This window comes from Mustela lutreola, chromosome 1 (genome assembly GCF_030435805.1).
Source record: "Mustela lutreola isolate mMusLut2 chromosome 1, mMusLut2.pri, whole genome shotgun sequence".
In the NCBI taxonomy this organism is placed as follows: Eukaryota; Metazoa; Chordata; class Mammalia; order Carnivora; family Mustelidae; genus Mustela; species Mustela lutreola.
Genome location: NC_081290.1, coordinates 118,915,737 through 118,942,330, shown reverse-complemented (window position 1 = coordinate 118,942,330; position 26,594 = coordinate 118,915,737). Strand labels below are relative to the sequence as shown.

General features: G+C 40.7%; 2 protein-coding genes, 1 non-coding gene and 1 pseudogene across 3 annotated transcripts in view; 2 read left to right on the top strand and 2 right to left on the bottom strand.

The window, feature by feature from the left end:
* Positions 1-23,680, top strand: part of HERC3 (HECT and RLD domain containing E3 ubiquitin protein ligase 3) — a 124,383-nt gene extending 100,703 nt beyond the window's left edge. The window contains exons 24-26 of the mRNA XM_059173049.1: positions 19,421-19,604; positions 19,834-19,936; positions 21,958-23,680. Of these exons, the coding sequence (XP_059029032.1) occupies positions 19,421-19,604; positions 19,834-19,936; positions 21,958-22,166 (496 nt within the window). The 3' untranslated portion in view covers positions 22,167-23,680. The remainder of the gene's footprint in view (positions 1-19,420; positions 19,605-19,833; positions 19,937-21,957) is intronic.
* On the bottom strand, positions 1,098-3,112 carry NAP1L5 (nucleosome assembly protein 1 like 5). Its single transcript, XM_059173061.1, has one exon. It carries the CDS (start codon positions 2,997-2,999, stop codon positions 2,421-2,423), a length of 579 nt encoding a protein of 192 aa, XP_059029044.1. The 5' UTR covers positions 3,000-3,112; the 3' UTR covers positions 1,098-2,420.
* LOC131822912 (U6 spliceosomal RNA) lies at positions 12,485-12,575 on the bottom strand (annotated as a pseudogene).
* On the top strand, positions 18,245-18,338 carry LOC131822989 (small nucleolar RNA SNORD21). The gene has a single exon (XR_009350441.1). It is a non-coding gene; the product is annotated as a small nucleolar RNA SNORD21 (small nucleolar RNA).
* Positions 23,681-26,594: the final 2,914 nt, after the last annotated feature.

The following is a 26,594-nucleotide window of genomic DNA, read 5'->3' as shown; positions in this document are numbered from 1 at the left end:
TTTTGATTTCTTATTTCTATTGTGAAAAGTCTTTCCATGTGTTTTGACCATTATTGGTACCTAGAAATGGTTAATAGTTTTTATATATTTATATGGCAACTGGTCATTTGCTCAGATTTATTCAATAATTTTCAGTTGATTCTCTTGGGTTTTCTATATATAACTATCTGCCTGCAAAAAAATTTTTCCCCAATAATTACCTTATTTGTTTTATTCATTTTTGCTTCTTTACTAGATAGACCTAGAAGAATATTAAAGGAGTCTCTTATTCCTAGAGATAAGAAATATTGAATTTTATTAGTTTTTGTTTCCATGAAGATAATCCAATGATTAAGATAATTATTGACTTCTTATATAATACGTTATTTTGATTTTCCCTTTTGGTTGCCTGGCCCTAATGATGATTAATAGTACATTAAGGTTTAACTCTGCTGTTGCAATAAGCAACAGGTCAGAGCTGCCTGCCAGTCCTTAAGGTAAAGCAGCATAATTTCACGTTTGCATAATTTTAACCCTTAAGAGAAATGGAAGAAAATCCATCTGAGTTTTTAATTTTTAAGGGTGGGGTCCTTAATTTTTAAATTATTTTGCTTTATTCAAGATGCCCAGATATTAACTTGAAGTAGCCTTTTTTGGATATGCATAATATCATATTGAAAGTCTTTTATCTCTTCTGGGAGGAAATCAAAATCTGATTTTATATTGAGGAAACCAAAATGAGATAGGTTATTGAATTTCCTGTTTCTGAATTAAAGATGACATTCTTCTCTGATGAGGAATCATAAACAAGAATATAATGATGTCCATCCCCCCTCTTTTTGTACCTGGGAAGGGAAGGAGGATTGAATTTCCAATCAGTGTCTTTATGTTTCATGTAATAAAAAAATAATAAAATAATAGCTGAAATTTCTTGAGCACTGAGTGTGTGTCAGATACTATCCTGTAGACTTTGTGTATTAACTGACCTCTTCTCCATAATTGTGAGGAAGGGGCTATTATTACCCCTTTTATAGGAGAAACTGAAACAGACCGACTGAATTGCTTAAGGTTCATTGCTTATAGGGGCAGAGCTGGGATTTGATTGCAAGAAGGCAGAGTATTTGAGTCCTTTTGTTTTTTAAAAATACTGTTTTATTAACACTACAGTGGTAAACAACTTTATGTTTCTTTTTAGATCACTGAGTCACACAAAATTCAAAACCCACAAAGAAGCTAAGAGTTTTTACATTTAACGTGTCCTTCCTTAAAGTCCTTAACTGTATACCAGTCTGTCCTCAAGCAGTACAATTTGAATATGCACCATTTTTTAATTTAATATGTCACATTTACATAGCAAAATAATGAAGGCACAGCTAATACAAGCAAACTTAAACCCTTCTACTTCTGAGCTGGGGGTGGGGACACACACTTGGATTGGTTCTTCAAGTATTTATTTTTTCCAAACATTAGCTTCATTGAAGAGTTCTGATAATTTTCACAGCTACATTCTAAAAGCTACATGACAAAGACGACTTCACAAGGATCAAACTACATAACACTGAATACATGCTTTACAGGATTTGCTACATTCTACATCGTTTCAAGTAAATTAATATTTCTAGAATGCTAGGTAAAGGGATTTAATACTTAAACATTTGGGGTTTTTTTGTTTGTTTGTTTGTTTTTACACCTTTGTAAATAGACACTACCAAGAGAACACATAAACATGAGACTGTAAATAACAAACACATATGTTGACAGTATTATACAGGTTATACACCCTCCTTCTCAGAACCATGTTGCTTGTTTAAACTCAAATATTCAGAACATTCTTTAGAATTTGAAATGGCAGTTTTCCAGGCCTCATTAAACAGTACTGTCATGATCTCCATCACAGGCTTCCAGGATTCCATCACTCTTCTCCGAAGTGTAAAGCTGATGGGTTACAAAAGCAAAGTCTTAAAGATGAGATTCTTCTGGGTTCTGTTTTTTCTGCACTGGAAAATGTCCGGACTAAAGAAACTGAAGAGTTAAGCGTTGAGAACATGTTCAGTCTTGGTCTGGGTGTTCTGTGTGTAGTGTGATGACCGTGGAATGAACAGGTTTCAAAGTGACATTCTTTACTTCACATCTACTTGACACCCTTAATAAGTCTCAGTTGCAGTCCGTGCAGAAGAGATCATGAAAAAAAAAATCATTTTAAATATAACTTGTTTTCTTCAACACCTTTTGATATATTTATTGTGTTCAAAATGAAAAATTTGAAACGGGCTGGCCAGGATCTGATTGCTTCAATTTACTATACTTTTAGGTAAGAACGCCAGAATTGATTACATTGTATTTTGGTCCCAAACCTGAGCCTTATTAAGTCCACCAATATTGAAAAAAAAAATAGTGGTTTTGTTTCCGTCGTCATTCTCCTCCTCAATCTCTGCCCCCGCTTATTTCTTGGCGTCATCAGGCACTGCAGAGTGGGGACCCTCATCTTTGGCCGCCGCAGCCTCTGCAGCAGCCTCCTCCTCCTCCTCCTCCTCCTCTTCCCCCTCCTCCTCATCCTCGTACTCTTCCTCGTCGTCGTCCTCCTCCTCCCCCTCCAAGGTCCATGCACACCCCTCCATCTCACCGGTGAGCTCCTGGATCTTGGCAAGTAGGGGCTTATAGATGTCGTTATACTTTTTTTCCAGAGCCTGAAATTCCTTATCAAATTTGGCTTCTATCTTATCGCATCGCTTCTGCAGCTTTTTGAGGGCCAGGACTCGGCATTTCACCGAATTAGGCAGGCTCTCGATAAAGTCATTTTTAGGCTTTGGTGCATTCTCCGCGGGGGTCTGGGGCTCCTCCGCCGTCTGACCCGCCGCGCTGTCGGAATCTCCAGCCGCGCTGTCAGAGTCTCCCCCCTGCGCTCCGCCTTCCGCCATTACCTCCTCCGCCGCCGCGGCCGCCTCCGCTGCCGCCGCCGCTGCCGCCGCCGCCGCCGCCTGGCTTGGCTCCGCGGGCCCCTGGTTTTCCGAGTCAGCCATGATACCGGGGAAGCTGCAGAGGTCTAGGGTGGCTCCCGCAGAGACCTGCACCCGAGCTGCACCAGCGAGATCTTGCGGATGCGGCAAGTGGCGGTGACGTCGGCCGCGGCAGTGACGTCGGCCGCGGCCCCGCCCTTTTCTCGCCCGCCCTAGACTGGCTCCCTGCGATCAGCTGACGGCCTTGCCCCCCACACTGCGCCAGCCTCCCCCTGTTGCTACCCTGCCATCCTCCCTAGCACTGCAGCTGACGTCAAAACCGGTGTCTTGGATACCCTGCCCCCCATCCACCCACATACCTGTCCCCCTCACCTCCCGTAGAGCTGGGCTGGGAATGGCAGCAGGTGTCCAAGGCCCCTTCCTAGGAACTGCTCGGATGGCCTCAGCCTTTTTTAGTTTGCTCCTCTAGCCCACTGCGGTCCTTCTGTACAGCGGTCAGTACATCTGTCCTGGCCTTTGTCTGCATGACCCATGCGGGCGTTGGTCTGGTGTCGCAGGCTTACTCTTGTGGAGTCAGCTTTGTCACCTTTCTGATGCCTGCGAATTCCTTTCCAGAAAGCGAGGGCATGGCAGAGCGGACTCCCTTCTACTGCTTCGGGGAGCTGGGTGCACGTGTGTGGAGAGGGCCGCCTGTATGTCCACATGCCCACTCAGCAGCCCTGGTTGGTCCTTCCTCGGCTTAGTGGCATGTATATGCGGGGCAAGGTCTCTTAGCGAGAAGGACCTCGGAGCAGTTTTGGAGCCATTTGGATAGGAAATCTCAGGACCCTTGGTATTCTGGAGTATGTTCTAGAAGGTCCCTCAGACTCTTTGGCCTGCGGACAGGAATAAAGCTGGAGGCAGGTGGAAGAAAAGCAAGTCCTTCTAATGCCTGACGTCCAGGGCAAGGGCCGCGTCTTCTCCATGTTAAAGTGTTAAGGAGCGCTGTTCACTGGGGACACGGAGACGCTCCTGTGTGCTCACAGACATGGGCCCCCAAGGCTCTCCACAGTTCAGCATCTGCTTTGTGGTCTTGCTGGTGATTTGTATCTGAGAACGTTTAAAAAAAGAAAGAAAAAGAAAAATTTCTCTTAAAAAAAGAGAAATCTCCTCTAATAGCAAAGTGAGTCCTCGTTTTATTTCACTTCCTTATCTTGCTTGTAAGACCCAATGATAGCTTCTTGAATAAGGATGAGGGCTCATATTTTAGGTATGGAAGAAGACATGATCCTTCCAGGGATTCCTTAGGAATGTTTTCAAATTCAGTGTTATTGATTCAAATGTTTGTCTTTCACTATATTGGGACTTACTGAAGCTCTTCCATATGCTCTTCCAAGCATATGAATGTTAAGAAATTACTTCCCCAAGTACATTTGGTGTTATCTTATGGTTTATAAGAATATTAAATTATCTACTAATATGTAAAGCACTTAGTGTTGACACATAGCAAGCACTTAATGTGTTTCAGTGTTTTTTTTTTTTACAAACGACATTCATTAATATGCAAGAATAACCTGCAATAATATTCCCTTTTAAAAGGACATTTTAGTGCCCTTCCCCAAAGAAAGGAACCATTTACAAAATGCCTGATATATTCCAAATAGCAAACATTCTAGGTTTTTTTATTTATGTATTTGTGATTCTTGTTTTCTATTTTACTTTCTTAATTCTGCTGCACATAATTTACTTTCCCTTTTTTGTTACCATTTGTAGCGACTAGGTTTTATTGTTAGGCTGGTATTTTAGTTTTAGCTCTGTGGGAATGTAATGTGATAACACATCTATACTTAGTTGGCTGACACTATACATATTCTATATATCACCCATTGTTAGAAGGTGATCCCCCGAACTAAGAAGTCATGTTGAGATCAGAAAATGAAGCAGGCTACTTCAAACAGTTGACACAGAGTTTTATACAGGGTGACTTACTGGTAGGAGGATCAGGCAGAAGACAAGCCATGGTAGTTGCAGAGCTACTCTCCACAAAATCCAGACCTTCGTGCCCAGATTCTGGAGTGAGGAGGTGCACAGAAGGGCACTGTAGTGAGATTGAAGGGTTTGCATACACCTCAAAGGGCTTGCATGCAACTAAGTGCTAGCTAATCTTTAATTTGATCTTGTGATACTACTGGTGCATCAGGAAGGGGAAAGACCGTTTTATCTCTAACAGATTCATGGGAGGCCAAAGCGGGCCTCCCCAATCTGGGCCTTGGTGGGGAATTCTAGGATATGGATGGATATATATATATATATATATATATATATATATATATATATATATATATATATAAATATATATATAAATTTCCAAGGACCCTGAAATATGTAGCACCAAGAGTGGTCACAGCAAACATGAACAGATGGAGGGCCAAAGATGGAGTCCATCTTGTTAGCACTCCTGGCCCGTCTATTCCATTTATCATCTCTTGGTGGCTGCAAGTACCTTGAGGTTAGGAATGCTTTTTTACATTTTAAAGATAAGGAACTTAGAAGCAGAAAAATAAAGCAAAATAAATATTTTGTTAGTATATGTATTACTTGACTGGCAGAATCAGAGGCAGAAATGGGGCTTTCTAATGCCTATAGTGTAGAGGTTGTGACAGCCCAAATTTTAATAAAATCCATTTGACCTACTTGACTTGCTTGAAACAAATAGGATACGTTCACCTTTCAGGATGTTTATGTTGCTGTCTTTAAAAAACTTAAAATTTAGTGTTAAGCAGGCTACTTTTTTCAAATGTTCTGTTCTTTTGAGATATAATTCACAATATAATAAATAGATATATTTTGTGTATAATTAAAAAATTTAATTGTGTTAATTTATATGTAATAAAATTCACTTTGCTTTGGCAAGTACAGTGATGTAAACACTACACTAATTGAGATGTAGAACAGTAACATCATCCCAAAAAACCCTTCATAAGCCTTCCCTTAAGGTCCAGCCCTGGTGATCATGGGCCCCTCTCTAAAAATTTTTTTCCAGAATGTCCAGAAGCGGAAGCATATGTGTGTAGAGTTTTGAGTCTGGCCTTTTTCACACGGCATTATGCCTTTGAGATTCATCCATGATGTTATGTACACTAGTAGTTTGTTCCTTTTCGTTACTGAGTAATATTCCCCTTTAGTTGTTTCTCATTTTTTGTGATTACAAAAAATGCTACAGTGAATATGTTTTTATTTCTTCTGGTTATGTACCTAGAAGTAGACCTGTTTAGTCATATGGTAAATGTATATTTAACTTTTTAAGAAAGTTCCATAGTTTTCCAAAGTGACTATACCATTTTGCTTTCACACCACAAGGTATGAGTTAAATTACTCTACATTGTCAACAGCATTTGGTATCATTGGGCTTCTCCCCTCACCCCTCCAATCTAATAGGTGTGTGTAGTAACCTTAATGGCTAATGATGTAGAGTATCTGCCAATGTATGTATGTGCCATTCATAGATGTTCTTTGATGCAGTGTCAGTTTATATCTTTTGCCCACTTTCTGAGTTTTTTTGTTTTCTTATTTTTAATTGGTTTTACATATTCTAGATACAAGTCCTTGTGAAATACTTTCTTCCAGTCTATGGCTGTCTTTTTCTTTAAAAAAACCAGAAATTCAAAATTTTGATAATTTTTTTTTCTTTTATGGATTGGGTTTTTGGTGTCATGTTAAGAGATCTTTGCTAAATCCAAGACAGTAAAGATTTGTTCCTATGTTTTCTTTCTTTCTTTCTTTCTTTCTTTCTTTTTTTTTTAAGATTTTACTTATTTGACAGAAAGAGAGAGAGCATGCACACAAGTAGAGTGGAGGGCAGAGGGAGAGGAAGAAGCAGACTCTCTGCTGAGCAGGGAGCCCGATGCAGGGCTTTATCTCAGGATCCTTGGGATCATGACCTGAGCCAAAGGCAGCCCCTTAGTGGACTGAGCCACCCAGGCATCCTTCCTTTTATTTTTTGTTTAAATTCAGTTTATTAACATATAATGTATTATAAGTTTCAGAGGTAGAGTTCAGTGTCTCATCATTGCATATAACACCTAGTGCTCTTTATATCACATGCCCTACTTAATGCCCATCAATCTGTTACCCCATCCTCCCACCTCCCTCCCCTCCTGCAACCCTCAGTTTGTTTCCTATGATTACGAGTCTCTTATGGTTTGTCTCCCTCTCTGATTTCAGCTTATTTTATTTTCCCCTTCCTTCCTCTGTGCTCTTCTGTTTTGTTTCTTAAATTCCATTGTATGAGTGAAATCATATGATAATTGGCATTCTCTGATTGACTTAATTCGGTTAGCACAACACCCCTAGTTCCATCCACATTTTTGCAAATGGCAAGATTTCATTTTCTTTATTATTTTTTAAAAGATCTTATTTATTTATTTGTCAGAGAGAGTGAGCACAGGCAGACAGAGTGGCAGGCAGAGGCAGAGGGAGAAGCAGGCTCCCTGCTGAGCAAGGAGCCCAATGTGGGACTTGGTCCCAGGACACTGGGATCATGACCTGAGCCGAAGGCAGCTGCTTAACCAACTGAGCCACCCAGGCGTCCCAGGATTTCATTTTCTTTCTTTCTTTCTTTTTTTTTTTTAAAGACTTTATTTATTTATCTGACAGAGAGAGATCATAAGTAGGCAGAAAGGCAGGCAGAGAGAGAGAGAGGAGGAAACAGGCTCCCCGCTGAGCAGAGAGCCTGATGCAGGACTCGATCCCAGGACCCTGAGATCATGACCTGAGCTGAAGGCAGCGGCTTAACCCACTGAGCCACCCAGGCGCCCAGGATTTCATTTTCTTGATGGCTGAGTAATATTCCTGTGTGTGTGTGTGTATCCCACATCTTCTTAATCTATCCATCTGCTGTTGGACATATGGGCTCTTTCCATAGTTTGGCTATTGTGAACATTACTGCTATAAACATTGGAGTGCAGGTGTGTCTTTGGATCACTATATTTGTATCTTTGGGGTATATGCCTTGTATTGCAATTACTGGGTCATAGGGGAGCTCTATTTTCAACTTTTAGAGGAATCTCTCTACTGTTTTACACAGTGGCTACAACACCACTGCATTCCTACCATCAGTGTAAGAGGGTTCCCCTTTCCAACATTTGTTGTTTCTGGTGTTGTTAATTTTAGCCATTCTGACTGGTGTGAGGTGGCATCTCATTGTGGTTTTATTTTGTATTTCCCTGGTGATGCTGAGTTGTGTTGAACATTTTTTCATGTCTGTTGACCATTTGGATGTTTTCTTTGAAGAATTGTCTGTTCATGTCTTTTGCCCATTTCTTGATTGGATTATTTGTTTTTTGGGTGTTGAGTTTGATAACTTCTCTACAGATTTTGGATACTAACCCTTTATCTGAGCAAACATTTGCAAAAATCATCTCCTGTTCTGTCAGTTGGCTTTTGGTTTTGTCAGCTGTTTCTTTTGCTTTGCTGTGCAAAAGCTTCTTCTTTTTTTTTTTTTTAATTATATTTTAATTTTTTTCAGCGTAACAGTATTCATTATTTTTTTCACCACACCCAGTGCTCCATGCAATCCATGCCCTCTCCAATACCCACCACCTGGTTCCCCCAACCTCCCACCCCCCACCCTTTCAAAACCCTCAGATTGTTTTTCAGAGTCCATAGTCTCTCATGGTTCATCTCCCCTTCCAATTTCCCTCAACTCCCTTCTCCTCTCCAACTCCCCTTGTCCTCCATGCTATTTGTCATGCTCCACAAATAAGTGAAACCATATGATAATTGACTCTCTCTTCTTGACTTATTTCACTCAGCATAATCTCTTCCAGTCCTGTCCCTGTTGCTACAAAAGTTAGGGGCATCACGTTACCTGATTTCAAGCTTTACTACAAAGCCGTGATCACCAAGACAGCATGGTACTGGCATAAAAACAGACACATAGATCAGTGGAACAGAGTAGAGAGCCCAGATATGGACCCTCAACTCTATGGTTAATTAATCTTTGACAAAACAGGAAAAAATATACAGTGGAAAAAACAGTTTCTTCAATAAATGGTGCTGGGAAAACTGGACAGCTATATGCAGAAGAATGAAACTCGACCATTCTCTTACACCATACACAAAGATAAACTCAAAATGGATAGAAGACCTCAACGTGAGACAGGACTCCATCAGAATCCTAGAGGAGACATAGGCAGTAATCTCTTCGATATCAGCCACAGCAACTTCTTTCAAGATATGTCTCCAAAGGCAAAGGAAACAAAAGTGAAGATGAACTTTTGGGACTTCATCAAGATCAAAATCTTCTGCACAGCAAAGGAAACAGTCAACAAAACAAAGAGGCAACCCACGGAATGGGAGAAGATATTTGCAAATGACAGTACAGACAAAAGGTTGATATACAGGATCTATAAAGAACTCCTCAAACTCAACACACACAGAACAGAAAATCATATTAAAAAATGGGCAGAAGATATGAACAGACACTTCTCCAATGAAGACATACAAATGGCTATCAGACACATGAAAAAAATGTGCAAAAGCTTTTTATCTTGAGAAGTCCCAGTGGCTCATTTTTGCCTTTGTTTTCCTTGCCTTTGGAAACATGTCTAGCCAGAAGCTGCTGCAGCCAAGGTCAAAGAGGTTGCTGCCTGTGTTCTCTTCTAGGATTTTATTGGTTTCCTATCTCACATTTAGGTCTTTCATCCATTTTGAATTTACTTTTTTATATGGTATAAGAAAATGGTTCATTTCATCCTTCTGCATGTGGCTGTCCAATTTTCCCAATACAATTTGTTGAAGAGACTGTTCTCCATTGGGTATTCCTTCCTGCTTTATTGAAGATTTTTGGACCATAGAGTTGAGGATCCATTTCTGGGCTCTCTATTCTGTTCTATTGATCTATGTGTCTGTTTTTGTGCCAGTATCATACTGTCTTGATAATTAGAGCTTTGTAATAGAGCTTGAAATCGGGCATTGTGATGCCACCAGCTTTGGTTTTTTTCTTCTTCAGCATTCCTTTGGCTATTCCAGGTCTTTTCTGGTTCCATACAAATTCTAGTATTATTTGTTCCAGCTCTAAGAAAAATATTGATGGCATTCTGATAGGGATTGCATTGATCCTATAGATTGTTCTGGGAATCATAGACATTTTGACAATATTTGTTCTTCCAATCCATGAGCATGGAACATTTTTCCATTTCTTTGTGTCTTTCTCAGTTTCTTTCATGAGTGTTTTATAGTTTTCAGAGTATAGATTCTTTGCCTCTTTGGTTAGGTTTATTTCTAGGTATCTTATGGTTTTTGGTGCAACTATAAAATGGGATCAATTCCTTAATTTCTCTTTCTTCTGTCTCATTGTTAGTGTATAAAAATGCAACTGATTTCTGTGCATTGATTTGGTATCCTACCACTTTGCTAAATTCCTGTGTGAGTTGTAGCAATTTGGGGATGGTGTCTTTTGGGTTTTCCACATAAGAGATCAGGTCATCTGTGAAGACTGACTTCTTCTTTGACTTCTTCTTTGCCATTTTGAATGCCTTTTATTTCTTTTTGTTGTCTGATTGCTGAGGCTAGGACTTGGAGTAATACGTTGAACAACAGTAGTGATAGTGGACATTCTTGCCATGTTCCTGACCTTAGGGGAAAAGCTCTTAGTTTTTCCCTGTTGAGAATGATTTTTGTTGTGGGCTTTTCATATATGGTTTTTATGATACTGAGGGTATGTTCCTTCTAACCCTATGCTGTGCAGAGTTTTAATCGATAAAGGGAATTGTACTTTGTCAAATGCTTTTTCTGCATCCATTGAGAGGATCATATGGTTCTCATCCTTTCTTTTATTGATGTGATATATCACATTAATTGATTTGTGAATGTCAGCTACCCTTGCAGCCCAGAAATAAATCTGACTTGGTCATGGTGAATGATCCTTTTAATGTGCTGTTGGATCCTATTGGCTAGTTAGTATCTTGGTGAGAATTTTTACATCCATGTTCATCAGGGATATTGCTCTATTATTCTCTTTTTTGGTGGGGTCTTTGTCTGGTTTTGGGATGAAGGTAATGCTGGCCTCATAGAAAGAGTTTGGAAGTTTTCCTTCCATTTCTATTTTTTGAAACAGCTTCAGAGAATAGGTACTGATTTTTCTTTAAATGTTCGGTAGAGTTCCCCTTGGAAGCCATCTGGCCCTGGACTCTTGTTGGGAAATTTTTGATTATTGCTTCAATTTCTTTGCTGGTTATTTATTTGTTCAGGTTTTCTGTTTCTGCCTGTTTCAGTTTTGGTAGTTTATACTCTCTAGGACTGCATCCATTTCTTTCAGATTGCCTAATTTGTTGGCCTGTAGTTGCTCATAATATGTTCTTAAAATTGTTGGTATTTCTTTGGTGTTGGTTGTGATCTCTCCTCTTTAATTCATGATTTTATTTATTTGTGTCCTTTATCTTTGCTTTTTGATAAGTCTGGCCAGGGGTTTATTGATCTTATTGGTTCTTTCAAAGAACTGGTTCCTAGTTTTGTTGATCTGTTCTGCTGTTCTTTTGGTTTTTGGTTCTTTGATTTCTGCTCTAATCTTTATTAATTCTCATCTCCTGCTGGGTTTGGGCTTTATTTGCTGTTCTTTCTCCAGCTCTTTTAGGTTTGGTTACATTCTATATTTCTTGTTTCTTGAGAAAGGCTTGTATTGCTATGTATCTCCCCTTGAGGCCTACCTTTGCTGTGTCCCAAAGGTTTTGAACAGTTGTGTTTTTATTTTCATTTGTCTCCATGAATTTTTTAAATTCTTCTTTAATTTCCTGGTTGACCCATTCATTCTTTAGTAGGATGCTCTCTAGCCTCTGAGTATTTGAGTTCCTTCTAACTTTCCTCTTGTGATTGAGTCCAAGTTTCAAAGTATTGTGGTCTGAAAATATGCAAGGAATGATCCCAGTCTTTGGGTACCAGTTGAGACTTGATTTGTGACCTATATGTGATCTGTCTGGAGAATGTTCCATATGCACCAGAGAAGAATGTATATGCTTTTGCTTTAGGATGGAATGCTCTGAATATATCTGTGAGGTCCATCTGGTCCAATGTGTCATTCAAAGCCCTTGTTTCCTTGTTGATCTTCTGCTTAGATGATCTGTCCATTGTAGTCCATTGCAGTGAGGGGGGTGTAAAGTCCCCTAATATTATTGTATTATTATTATTATTAATGTGTTTCTTAAATTTTGTTATTAATTGGTTTATATGGTTGCTCCCAAGTTAGGAGCATAAATATTTACAATCGTTAGATTTTCTTGTTGGATAGACCCTTTAAATATGATATAGTATCCCTCTTCATCTCTGTTAGTCTGTGGTTCAAAATCTAATTTTTCTGATATAAGGATTGCTACTCCAGCTTCCTTTTGATGTCTTTTAGCATGATAAATTGTTCTCCACCTCCCTCATTTCAACCTGGAGGTGCTTTTGGGCTTAAAAGGAGTCTCTTGTAGACAGAATATCAGTGGATCTTGCTTTTTTATCTAATCTGATACCCTGTGTCTTTTGATTGGAGCATTTAGCACATTTACAATAAAAGTATCCATTGAAAGAAAAATATGGGATGCTTCACAAATTTGTGTGTCATCTTTGCACAGGGGCCATGCTAATCTTCTCTGTATCATGTGCTACCGAAGTGAGCACCCGCACCTATGTTTTCTTCTAGAAGTTTTATAACTTTAAGTTTTAGATCGCGGTCCTTATTGAGTTAGCTTTTAATATGGTATGAGATGTATGGATATTATACTCTTTGCATATGGTATCGTGTTGATCCAGTACTATTTATTGAAAACACTGTCTGTTGAATTGCTTTTGCAAAATTGTTGAGAATTAAGTGACCATATTTGTGTGGGTTTATTTCTGGGCTTTCTGATTCTGTTGCATTGATTTATATGTCTGTCCTTTCACCAACACTACACTTGATAACTAACTTTATAATAAGTCATGAGATTAGCTAATGTTCAGTTCTCTAACTTTGTTCTTTTTTTTAAATTGTTTTGGCTCTTCTAGTTATTTCACCTTCCTATACTAATTTCAGAATCAGCTTAGCAAACTTTTTCAAAAACCCTTACTATAGTTTGAATTCAGACTTTTAAAAAACACTGGCAATGGATATAGTACTTGCTCTTTCAAATTTATGTGTTTTAAAATGTCACCTCATTTAATACATTATATGTTAATTTAAAAAAATCACAGTTAAAGAAACTATATTAAAAAATAAGTCAAGTGATCAATTATGGGAAAGAAATTCTGTAACGAGGTGCTTACTGCTTAGTTTGTGCTGAAGGTTTGGGAAATCTGGGAAATAGATAAATGGGAAAAGAAATGACAATCTTTTTGATGGTTGGATGTCACCATCATCTTTTCATTACTGTTATTTTCAGTATGTCAAATTGTATCTTAGGACTTTTTGGCACTTCACAGATATCTCTTAAATGGTCTCATTTTCTGGGCTTTATGGACTCGAGTATACAACTGGGACTGCTGTAACACAGAATTGTGAATACATGAGCTATCATGTTGTGAAACCTTGATCTCCGCATATTGTAATTTCGCATGTAGCTGTCACACTAGAAATGGAAGAATCAAGGCAGGGCAAAGAGAAGGCACTTAGGTGAAGTGATTGGGAGCACACGTCTGTATTCAGACATCTGGCTTCAAGTTCTGTCCCTACCCGGGTACTAGCTGTTTGTCTTGGATTCATTTCTGAAATTGGAATAATGACAATTTACTTGAAAATGGAAAATAATTGAAAATTTATCTCTGTAGTCTCAAAAAGCTGTTGTCTTAAAATTTATGTGTATTTATTTTTATTGGGACATAATTCTCATACCATTCACTCAAAGGTAGTTTTGCATGTTCACCGAGATAGTGTGTATCTAAGAATTTATTGCTGTGACTAACACCTAATACACTCTGTAACTGTTAATGATCATTATAAAAGAAAAGGATGTGTTGAGAGCAATAGTGATTGACATATAGAGATTAGAGTCTCTGTTTGAGTTTGCTAGGGCTGATGTAACAATATTCCACACACTAAGTGGCTTAATGATTTCTTATCTCCATTCAAGAACAAAGTGTTGGTAAGGTTGATTACTTCTTGGCTTGCATATGGCCATCTTCTCCTTTTCTCTTTTGCATTGTCTTCCCTCTGTGCAGGTTTCTTTGTCCAAAATTTCCCTTCTTATAAGGACACCAGTCATGTTGGATTAGGGCTTGGCCTGATGACCTAATATTAACTTGATTACCTCTGTAAAGATCCTGTATCTAATAAGATCACCTTTTGAGGTACTGGGGTTAGGACTCCAATATATGAATTTTAGGGGGACACAGTTCAACTTATATCACTCCATCCTCCAATTCCCAAAAGTCATGTCCTTCTCACCTATGGTCACCCTATTCCAACATCCCCGAAAGTCTTAACCTATTCCATCATCAACTCTAAGTCCAAAGTCTCATTCATGATGCTTAATTTTAGGTGTCAGCTTGGCTGGGCTATGGGGTACCCAGATATTTGGTTGGATATTACTCTGGGTATGTCTGCTAGGGTGTCTGTGGATGAGGTTAACATTTGAATGGGAAGTTGAGTAAAGCAGATTGCTGTCCCTTATGTGCGTGGATCTCATCAGTTGAAGCCCTGAACAGAACAAAAAGGCTGAGTAAGAAGTAGTCCTCCTGTCTGACTGCCTTTAAGCTGGGACCTCAGTGTTTTCCTCCCTACAGACTGTAGCAGCAGCATCAACCCTTCCTGAGTCTCAAACCTGCTTGCCTTTGCACTAGTAGAATGACACCATTGGCTCTCCTGGCCCTGCAGCTTGCTGACTGCAAATCTCAGAGCTTGTCTGCCCACATTTATATACATGTATATGCACACACACGCACACACACCTACTGGTTTTGTTTCTCTGGAGAACCTTGGCTAATATATCATGTAAATACCATCTGAATCAGGTATGGGTGAGTTTGATTAATCCTGAGGTACAATCCTTCTACAGCTGCAAATACGATCATGGGCACAGGAATAGGATGGACATTCCCTTTGTAAAAGGGAGACATCAGGAGAAAAGAGGTCATAGGTCCCAAGCAAGCCTTAAACCTAGCAGGGAAAATTTCACTAAATTTTGAGGCTTGGAGAATAATCCTCTTTAGGTCTAGGTTGTGTCCTCTGGCCCATGGGGCTGGCGATCTTGCTCCGGGAGGGGAAGTTACTGGCTGGTTCCTCCACCCATGCCCATGGCAGCAGTGATAGGCTCACTGGACTCTGATTTGCCTTTGGGTCCATTTTTCCCTTTTCTTAAAAGGTAACACCCGTTTGCAACTGTTTGGTTCTTTAGGCTCATTTCATACCAGTAGATTCCCAGAGTCCAATAGCCTTCATTCGTTTTGTCCAGCTCTGCTGCTTTGGTGCACACTGGCAGTGTTTCTATTCTTGAATTTAAAACAAAACAAAACAAAACAAAACACTTTGTTGGCTTCTCAGGCAGTTCTTGGGGGTCCAAGTGCATTTCTATTCCTAGCTTCTCCTGAGATGATTGGTAGGATTCCTGAATCCACATGCTTGATCTCATCAAATCATGGTTCAGCCATGCCCTTGGCCCTGTTTCCAGAGGGTGTTATCTGGATAGGCTTAAGAATTTTCCAAACCTTGAAGTTCTAATTCCTTTCTGCTTAACAATTCCTCCTTCAGTTTACCCTTTCCTCTTTCATTTTACTCTGAGCAGTACAAAGAAACCAGACCACACACCTTGAGTACTTTGCTAGGCAATCTCCTGAGTCAAATATCCAAGTTTATCACTTAAATTCTCCAAAACACTAGAACATAATTTGGCCAAGTTCTTTGCCACTTTATGACAAGATTGCCTTTCCTCTAATTTCCAATAAATAACATGTTCCCCATTTCCATCTGTGACATCACCAGAAGCATTTTAATATTCATATTTCTTGCCAGATTCTGCTTATGATGCATGTTTATTTTCCGACAACAAAAGCTTTCTCTACAGCTCTCCTCTTTTCATTCTGAGCTTTCACCAGGATCTCCTTTGTCGTTTCTATCAACTGTCTCTTCAAGGCAGTTTAGGCTTTTTCTATCAACTGCCTCAAAACTCTGACACCTATATCCATTACCCAATTCCACAGCCATTCTACTTTTTGTGGGGGGGGGGGGGATGGGTTCTGTTTATTAAAATCCTGTTGCTCCTACTGGCCCTGTGTCCCGCCTCCATTCCTGTGGTTGGGGGGAAGGAAGGGCAACCTTTCCGCTGGTCCCCATCAGCCATCAGAGACCGGGGGCCACAGCTGCTCCTCCAGCAGGGCTATGGTGACCATGAGGCCACCCCCCAGCAGCAGCCCCATACCCTGCAGTAAGTAGCACATGGAGCATAGGGAGGGGCTCAGGAGGTCGAAGCAGGGCTGGTAGCCCTACATTTATAGGTAGTTGCTATTATAGTACCCACTTCCTGGTATGAAAATCTGTATTAGCCTTCTCCAGAAAAACAGAGCCAGTGGGAGATGTATATACATGCATATATACTTACACAGTTACACCCAGCTGTCCACGCACCCACCCACACATACACACACACACACACACACACACACACACCCCAGGCTCACCCATACCCAATTTAGATGATATCTACATGATATATCAGGCTTCTCCAGAGAACCAGAACCAGTAGGGAGCAGTGTGTGCACACTTCATGTACATACGGGTGGGCAGACAAGGCCCAGGAGTGCAGTCAGCAGGCTGCAGACTCGGGAGAGCTAGTGGTTGTGGTTCTAGTGCAACGGCAGGCGGGCTGGAGGCTCAGGAAGGGCTGGTGCTTCTGGTAGGGTCTGCAGGCAGGAAAACAGTGCAGCCCCAGCTCCAAGGCCACATATATGTGTGTGTGTATATACATACATATATAGAGGAAAGAAAGACAAGAAAGAAAGATCCTTGGGTATCTGCCCATGTGATTGTGAGGCTTGCTGTTGGGAATGTTCAGAGTGGGCTGGCAGGCTGAAAATTCTGGCAGGAATGGAGGCTGCAGTGTAGATGCCAGAGTCTTTCCTCTTCGGAGGGTGTGGAGGACCTCAGGCTTTTGAGGCCTTCAGCTTATTGGATGAGGGCCTCCCACTTCATGAAGACTGATCGGCTTTACTCAATGTCTCCTGATACAGATGTTAATCCTATCTAAAAAATACCTTCACAGCACTGTCTTGACTGGTGTTTGCTTAAGTTAACTGATTACTGTAGCCTAGGCAAGTCGACATATACAATTAACCATCACCATCTATAATTAAAAAATCATGTTGATGGTGATTCTCTGAGGCAGTTGTACCAGGAAAGTCCTCTTAGTTTTATCCAGTGGGTTTTGAGAAAGTGGTCCATCAGGTGCGGTGTGAGAAACGTTGAGAATCTGTGGTAAAGATGTGTAAAAATCTTTCTGTGTTAGTAGCTTTTATTTTAAAAAACTGAACATTTACCCCATTTTAAAGATGAGAAAAGAGAGGCTTAGTAGTTAGCATAGAGGACATGGCAGAGCCTGGATTTGAATCCCTGTCTGCTTCACTGCTCCACTGTATGACATGCCTGGTGGCTAGTTAGGGGTGGTGGTCCTGGAAGAAGTGTTTTCTTGGAGGAAACAAGACGTTCAAGGGTAGTTGTATGAAGTACGATACTACAGTGAAGGATAAGTGGAAAGGAATCTGTCTTCATAATGTCAGATTTTTTTAATTTTTAGGAAAAAATTTTAAAATACAGAAAAGTGCAGACTAAACTGACAGACCTCTTTGTGTCTATGAACCAGAGTCAATGGTGTTTGCCTCAGATTTTGTAATAAAACAATGACGGAGATTCCCGCGCCTCCTCTCACTCCCTTCCCGCTCTTCCAGCTTCCTTTCTCACACTGGCTAAACACTGATGAAGTCGATGCCTGTTCTTTCCGGTTTCTATACGTTTATAATGTGTGTATTAAGACCAATTAATTATAGCTTTCACTTTAAAAAAATTACCCATTTCTTATGTACAGCATATGTAGAATTTCACACTTACAATAAACAAGATCTTATAGCCTTAAACCATATAATAATCATTGCTAATATTTACAAAGCAGCCTTGGTTCTAAGAACTTTACATGTATTAACTCATTATTTTTTGTAACAGTTCCTTGGGTTATGTACGCTTATTTTTCCCATTTTAAAGGTGAAGGGATTGAGGCACAGAGATTAAATAACTTACCCAAGGGTCATAAGATGTAAGTAGCAGAGCCACCACCTCTTATAGTTAGTATTGTTACAAATGTAAAAAACAAAACAAAACAAAAAAAACCACTGAGCGGTGCCATCCCACTAACTGAGCAGTCAGTAGTTGGTCCTTTGGTTGCATCTGATGCAGTCTTGATTCAAGATGGGACTGATGGCAGGGAAAGAAAAATGTAAAAAAACAACTTACATAAATGCTGTCATAGTGTACTTAACAATCAGAAACTTGGGTTTCACTCAAACACTGATCTTGAGATTCTGTTCATTTGGATTAATACGGGCCTAGTTAACTCCATCAAAATGCTGTGCTTTATGGTTCCTATCTTATGGCCATACCATCTTTTTTTGGTCCATTCTCATATTAATGGATATTTAGTTTTGTGTCTTCCAATTCTCTGTATTACAAGAAAATGCTGCAGTGAACATCTGTGTATTTGTCTCGTGCACTCTCTCTGGGCCGCCCCCTGGTGGGGGAGTAGCTCAGTTAAAGGGTATTTACAGTTTCAGCTTTTTCCAGATGTTGGCAACTTATTCTCCCAGATGTTTACGTCTCAGTTCAGTTGACATTTACCACTAGCGGAGACTGAATGCATACCGACGGTGGCCAGATTGTGTATACAAATAGAACTCTGACCTGCAGCCTGCAGACACGTGCCCAGGAAACCAGCCCCTTATCTACAGTAAGCAGCCCAGGAAGCTGGCTTGCTGTGAGTCTGACATGCAGGAAATCACTGTTTTAATTTGCATTTGACTGATTATTAATGAGCTGGAGCCCATTGTATAAGACAATCCTTTCCAGAAAGGAGTTAGGAAATTACCTTTTAGAATAGGTGAGGATTCCAGTAGCACATGGTTTAACTTTGCTTGTTTCTGAAGAGAAGGGAGAAAGCCTAGAATCGTTATCCCAGACTTTTTCTTTAAAGCAGACTTTTTCTGCTTTTTCTTTAAAGCAGAAAAAGTCTGTATTTTTTTTCCAAACTAAATTTTAAGGAGGACAGTAAGCAAGATGAAAACGAGCTCCTCAGGTAAAATGGTTCCACCTGCCTGGCCTCCCCTACTTCCCGCCAGTCTCCCCTGTCCCCAGATCACCTGAGGCACTGGAGGAATCCTCGGGCTGGCTGGTAATCTCCGGGATGCCTCCTGACGTGAGAGTTTAATGAAATCCCATTTTTCATCTCTCTCCACCCCAGAACTTCTACAAGTTTTCGGGCTAACCATATTCTGTTTCTTTGGGCTTCTGGCAGGCAGGAGTTCGTGGATGCTTACGTGAATTACGTCTTCCAAATCTCAGTTCACGAATGGTACACAGCCTTTTCCAGTGGCTTCCTGAAGGTGTGTGGTGGCAAGGTGCTTGAGCTCTTCCAGCCTTCCGAGCTGCGGGCTATGATGGTGGGGAACAGCAACTACAACTGGCAGGAGCTCGAAGAGGTGAGTAGGGACGGTTTTGTCTTTACCTCCGAGGAAGCAGCTGTGGCCTGCCAGGTGGGCCCAGAGCCTGGTCTCTTTCCAGGTGGTCTGTGGTTGAGGGGGCATTGGAGGTCTCCTAATCTCACTGGTTATTTCCTCCTCTCCACTGCAAACGGTGCACACAAATGTATGTCCTCTGTAATATTCTTCTTCTTTAAGATAGGATTTTCTCTTTGTCTCTTTTGGGCAGACTGCCATCTACAAGGGTGATTACTCAGCCACACATCCCACTGTGAAACTATTTTGGGAAACATTTCATGAGTTTCCATTGGAAAAGAAGAAGAAGTTTCTCTGTAAGTATCAGTCATGTTAACATAGTGCTTGTCCACGCGTTAGTGTTGCCTGTGGTGGAGGGTGATCTACCCCACAGGTCAAGGTCTTGTAAATGAAAAAGAGTAAGTGAAGGAAGTGTATTTCTACTTCTTGTCTTAATGAGACCTCAGGCAAACATAGGTGGTACTTCCTTATTTGATGCCTAATAGGATGTATTGCATGAAAAAAAGAAAAGAAGCATTTTGCTGATTTTCAGTTGCTTTTAAAATATTAGTTATCTTATATGTGAGTATTATGAAATATCACGTTGATAGAATCTAATTCGATTAACGTCCCTTATCTCTCTAGGCTTTTGAAAATTTTGCAGTGTCTGCTACAGATGTAACTGGGGAGATAGGATTTACAATAGCTTTATTGAGATAGGATCCACAGAGCATATAGTCCACCCAATTAAAGTATATGATTCAGTGATTTTTAGTATATTCACAGAGATTTGATCCTGTCAGTAATTTGTAGAACATGTTCATCACCTCAGAAAGACACCTTGAACTCAGTAGCAGTCATTCCCCATTTCCTCCTGACCTATCACCCCACCCGGCCCCCCTTACCATCTGTTTTCTGGCTCTGTGGATGTGCCTGTTTGGGACATGTCACATAAATGGAATCATACAAGATATGGCCCTTTGTGACTGGCTAGGGGACATTTGAGAAGGGTCATATATTTGGAAATGAGAATGAAGCCTAATTTATGTCAACACATTCAGCCTTTCAAAAATAGTTGTAATCTTTGTGTCTGTATATAATCGGGGTCAGAAATTTGCTAGTGAGTAGTATACAGTTTTTGTTTATATAAAATAAAACAATGTGCTTTGAAAGGCAGTCCCTTTTGCTTTATAAGCATGAGCATAGCTTAATATTAATGCAAGATGTACCCCCAGATTCTACTGCTCCCACCGAGTGAGGATGAGAGGAGGTAGCGGGGAGAGGGCAGGCTCATACAAGAATGCTTAAAAAAAAAAGCCCTGCTTCTCCTCTCCCTAGTTCCATTGGCTCTTATGAACAGTGGTCTATAAGTTAAATGACAGGTTAAGGTTTGTCAAATGACAGGTTAAGGAGCTTGTAAGGCTCTACCAACCAAGAGGAGTGTAGCCATGGAGATTTGTTAGAAGAGTTTTTTCTGTTCAGAGATCATTAGACTTGTGGAAAGTTTTAGTAACTCTACAGATATTGGCAACAATGTTTATATACCACAGCCTCAGGTAATAGGTTTTTTGAAAGTGCTTCTTAACCAATGACTTTTTTGTAGTAATTCCAGCAATTTAACTCTGAGGTTATGTATTGCTAGAAAACATGGAAAGAGAGCTGCATTGGCCTCTTCCTCTCTCTCTCTCTCTCTCTCTCTCTCTCTTTTTTTTTTTTTTTTGCCAAGTCACAGTGTGTTACAAGAGTGAAATGTCTAATACAACATCATTGTTACTCTTTTGGTTTAAGAAATTTAGGAAAAGGAGCCAACAGATACCAAATGGATATTCCCTAGCTCAGGAGGTATATACACACTAGACCCTTGGCCACAGGAGACTTTGAAGTCCCATAGATGATGGTCTTCTTCCTGGCTTTCCTCTGAGATAAGCTCTTTACCTACGTCAGGAATTCCCTTTCTCTCTGATTTTGTGAAAGCTCCTAACATTTATGAGGACATACATTTGAGGCCATTTTTAATTTGAGGGCATTTTAGGGCATCTTTCATTTAGATGGATGATTTGTGTCCATGTATATAATCAGGGTCTGAAATGAACTAATGAAAAACAGAATTTTTATCCATATAACACCCCGCCCCCTGCCCCCAAGATTGAAATGCAGTCAGCCTCTTGCTTTGTAAGAATGAGCGTAGGTGAATATTCATGTCATCCATATTGGCACCTAGAAGTGTACTTCTCATGCGAGCCACAGGGTGTCATGCGGTCCTCTCCTTTCTGTGCGGGGCTGCAGAGAGAAGCTCCTGGGCTGCGTAGCTGGTAATGGCCTTTCCCTTTCTCCTCAGTGTTCCTCACGGGCAGCGATCGCATTCCCATCTACGGCATGGCGAGCCTACAGATTGTCATCCAGTCCACAGCCAGCGGCGAGGAGTACCTGCCCGTGGCCCACACTTGCTACAACCTTCTTGATCTCCCCAAATACAGCAGCAAAGAGATCCTGAGCGCACGGCTGACCCAAGCCCTTGACAACTATGAAGGGTTTAGTTTGGCTTGAGGCTCCACAGTGTGCCCCAGATTTCCCTCCCTTCCTCAGTGTCCACATGGAGGCCCATACAGAAAATCATGGGGAAGGGAGTTCTATTTTTTTATTGTCTGAATGGGTTGGGACTTTTGAATCCTGAACCTGGTTGATGTGTTTCTGGGCTTGTGAACAGGAAGCAACCTTTCTGAAAAATCAGGGGTTGGGGATGGGGGTGAAAAATTGGCATTTTTGTTTTTAAACCAAATTACCTAGTAGTGTTCCTTGCACTTGTGAATATGTTGCACTCTGCTGGGAAAAATGGCAGTGGCTTTTTAACCTCTCATTTCCCAAATGTCTCTCTTAGCCCTGCTCTTTCCTCACAGTGCTTCCTGTCCCTCTCGTTCCTCCGCAAGAATGATTTTGACTGATGCGCCCTTTCTCACCTGCACGTGCAGAACGGCTCCTCTCTCTGCAGACTTGGACATGCTCCTGGCTTGTTGCAGCCCTGCTCTAAGGACTAAGGAGGCAAGGACTACTTCAGAAAATCCCAAGTCCCGCAAGCTGAATCTGGGTCCCTTCTTTCGTTAATTTGGCTGAACTCTTTTGAGAATTCATGGGAGCCTTTATGAACAGATTTTGCTTTAAAAAGAAGTTGTTGAGGGACTAGCAGCCTCTACCTGGCTCTGCCTATTCCTGGACCTGCTTAGAGATGTGCAGAGCAGCTCAGCATTATAGCTGAGCCAAATTTTATTTTGTTGTTCAGCCAAGTCCCTTCGACAATAAGGTGAGGTGATAGACCCCCCTACTCCTTCAGTTATCTGGCTTTTGGAGCAAGTTGCATTACTTTTTTAAAGAGTATCTTCTCCAAGGAAAGTAGAATTAATAAATTTCTTGTTCTCTTTCCCTGTCAAATTATGCCCTCTGCCTCTTTCTCTTTCCTTCCTCTCCTTCCCTTTCTCTCTTACTCACTTCATCCCATTGTTTCCTGACTTAATGCTCCCTTCCTGTCCTTCTAGTGGATGCATGCAGTCTATTTTTTTAATTTCTATTTAAATTGCAAAATTTCTATTTTTTTTCCTTTTCCCTAATTGCTAACATTTAAGGACATTCTTTATTATGGGACTTTTGTTTATTGCATTTGAAATGTTTGTTTACAGTGGGATTTCGGGGGGGCATTGTGTTTAGAGCAAATATATGTATCAAAAATAACGACATGCTCAACCTACTTCATCATGGGATAAGAAAATTCTACATGATCAAAGAATCCATGTCAGCCTAATTTTAAATTCCTAGTCACTAGAGGAAAGACTTATTTATATAAAAGGAAGTATTTATGAACCATGATACAGCATCAGATCTCAATGAAGGATGTAGATTTTTGCTTTTCTTTTTGTTTTTAAAACTTATTTCAATTGCTAAATTGGTAGTTTTTTCAGTCTTTATAATACAAGATTAAAAAAAGATATACAGTTATATGAAATGTTTATTTTCTATGTGTGTGCATATAGTTCAATATTATGCAATAAATTTGGTGTTTTAACTTAAAATTATTTCTTATTGTATTTGCAGAATGGGTAGCTTGCTTTCAGTAGAAGAATGATCTACTCAAATAATAAAAGGTCAAATTTGGTTCCAGTCCTAATAAAGTAAGACCAAGCACTAGGGACATGGAGAAGGGAGCAGGTCAGGATAGCCCGAAGGGTGGAGGGGATTTCTGAAAGTTGTGATAGGTGAAAAGGCATTTCACGTGGAGGGGAGGGTTTAGAGAAGGACAGGAACAACTTGGAGAGCATCAGGGGAAATAGAATAATGGTAAATAAGACGAAGGGAGGGGGAAAGAAGGTAGCTTTGGGGCTGAGGAAGCAGGCTAAGCAAAGGAACTTGAGTTGGTAGCCACGCAGGATTTGTCGAAATGTTCAGAACTTTGGGGTGGGGGTAGGAGGCAGTGATAGGACTTACGACTGGTTTAAGAAGAAAACTGGATGGGGGTCCATTTGAAGGAATTAATCCTTCCCATTCTGAGAGCGGTGAGAGAGGTAGCAGTAGAAGAGTGCATTGCAAGAGGATCCAAAATGATAGAACAGAAGACCCTCATCTCTCCTTCTCCATGATCACAAGTCTATGCCAATCTGTACAGCAGTTCCTTCTGAAAAACAACTGAGGGCTGACAGAACAAATCCTGCACAGCAGCGGTTGGAGGGACCACGTAGACAACGACAGGAGACACGGTAACAAGAACCCCCAATTTTAATGCTGTGAACTGCACTGGGGAGGGAGGAGACTACTAAGGGACTATGAGCAGATTTTTCTGTCCTGGGACACAGAAAAACTGTGGCTTAAAAGGGCAACGAGAATATAAAGGAACTTACCCTCCACCAAACAGTGGGATGCTGGAGAAGCTAGGCAGTGCCAGTGTTTATGTTCCCCCTCCACCTTGATAGCACAGAAAGGAGCAGAGTCTGGGTTCCCTAGCCACCACACTGTCCTCAGCAAGCCCTGGATCCCTAGACCACATCAGCCCTGGCCACTCTGGGGCCACAGAAAAAAAAATAAAACATGGTTTCAGGAGCAACTAGAATATAAAGGAACCAGCCCTAAAGCTCTACCAGTGAGGGACCTGCAGAATGCACTCTGGGGTCTGAGAGGCAAAATAAAGAAATAGATAGATAGATAGATAGATAAATAAATAAATAAATAAATATATAAAATTTATTTATAAATTATATAAATTTATATATATTTACATCTCCCCTCCACCTTGATAGTGCAGATGGAAGCAGGATCTGGGCCATCCCCTAAAATAGACTGCACAAGGTGGCCCCAGTACAGCATATGCTGGGACACCCCTGAATGTCACCCACCGTAGCTACACCTCTCTCACCATGGTGCAAAGCATCCCAGAACACTCCAGGCCTGAACCTGTTTGGCTCAAGTTGTTTTGCCAGAACCCCTGGGGAAGGAGTGCCGCCAAGACCTCCCAGCCTGGCACACCTCAGCTCCGGTTATCACAGCTAGGTACCCCCAGGGTGGAGTACCCTGGGAGCCCTTTGCCCAAGTCTTCATCCACTCTGGCTCTGGTTGTGTCCTGTGCAGAGTGCCCTGAGAATCTCCCCCACTCCCCGCCTCCCCAGCTGTGACCACTTCAGCTGTAGCCATCCCACCAGGACTATCCCAGTGCTGAGTGCCTTAGAGCCCCCAGGCTGTACCTGCTATAGTTCTAGCCAGCTAACCAAAGTAAACAGGCATGGGCTGACCGTACACAAGGCCATTCCTTCAAGTCTTGGAAAAGCTGCTGTTCTGCCTAATTTGTAGAAATACAGAAAGTCAAACAAGATGAGACAGGAATGTGCTCCAAATGAAAAAACAAACCCTCAGAAAAAAAAATAAATAAAACAGAGATAAGCAACCTACCTGATAGTGTTCAAAGTAATGGGCATAACAATGGCTATTGGACTTCAGAGAAGAATGGATGAGTGGATTTTCAACAAAGAGATGGAAATTATACAGAGAACAATCAACATTGAGGAATACGATAGCTGAAGTGAAAAATACACCAGAGGGAATCAACAGTAGAATGAAGGATGCAAAGAATGGATCAGCAATCTGAAAGGGTAATGGAAAGCGTGTAAACTGAACATCGAAAAGAAAACAAAAGTGGACAGGTTAACGGATCTCTATGATAGTTTGAAGTGTACCAACTTGAATATTATAGAAGCCCCAGAAAGAGAAGGGGGTTGGGGAGAGGGAAGGAGACAAAAAGCTTACTTGAGTAATAGCTGAAAACTTCTCTCATCTTGGGAAGGAAATACATCCAGGATACACAGAAAACCCCAAATAAGATGAACCCAAGGAGATCCACACCAAGATACACTCTAATTAAAGTGTCAAAGATTGGGGCACCTGGGTGGTTCAGTGGGTTAAGACTTTGCCTTCGGCTCAGATCATGATCTCAGGGTCTTGGAATTGAGCCCCACATCGGACTCTCTGCTCAGCAGGGAGCCTGTGTCCCCCTCTTTCTCTGCCTGCCTCTCTGCCTACTTGTGATCTCTGTCAAATAAAATCTTAAAAAAAAATAAATAAAGTGTCAAAAATTAAATACACACTCTTAAAAACAGCAAGAGAGAAACAACTAGTTATATACAAGGGAAACCCCATGAGTTTATTAGGTATTTTCAGTGGAAACTGCAAGCTAGAAGCAAGTGGCATGATATATTGAAAGGGCTGAAAGGAAAAAAACTACAACCAAGAATATTCTACATGACAAGATGATCATTCTCATCAGAATTGAAGAAGGGAAAAGGAGTTTCTCAGGCATACGTCAGATAAAGGAGTTCATTATCACTAAACCAGTATTACTAGAAATGTTCTAGGGAGTCTTTAAGTAAAAAAGGAAAAGGTCATAATTAGAAGAAAGAAAACTGTGAAAATAAAAACATGAGTAAAAGCAAACATGCTGTATAG

Coding starts and splice junctions, on each gene's coding strand:
- NAP1L5 (XM_059173061.1), bottom strand. CDS start 2,999: ATGGCTGACTCGGAAAACCAGGGGCCCGCGGAGCCAAGCCAGGCGGCG.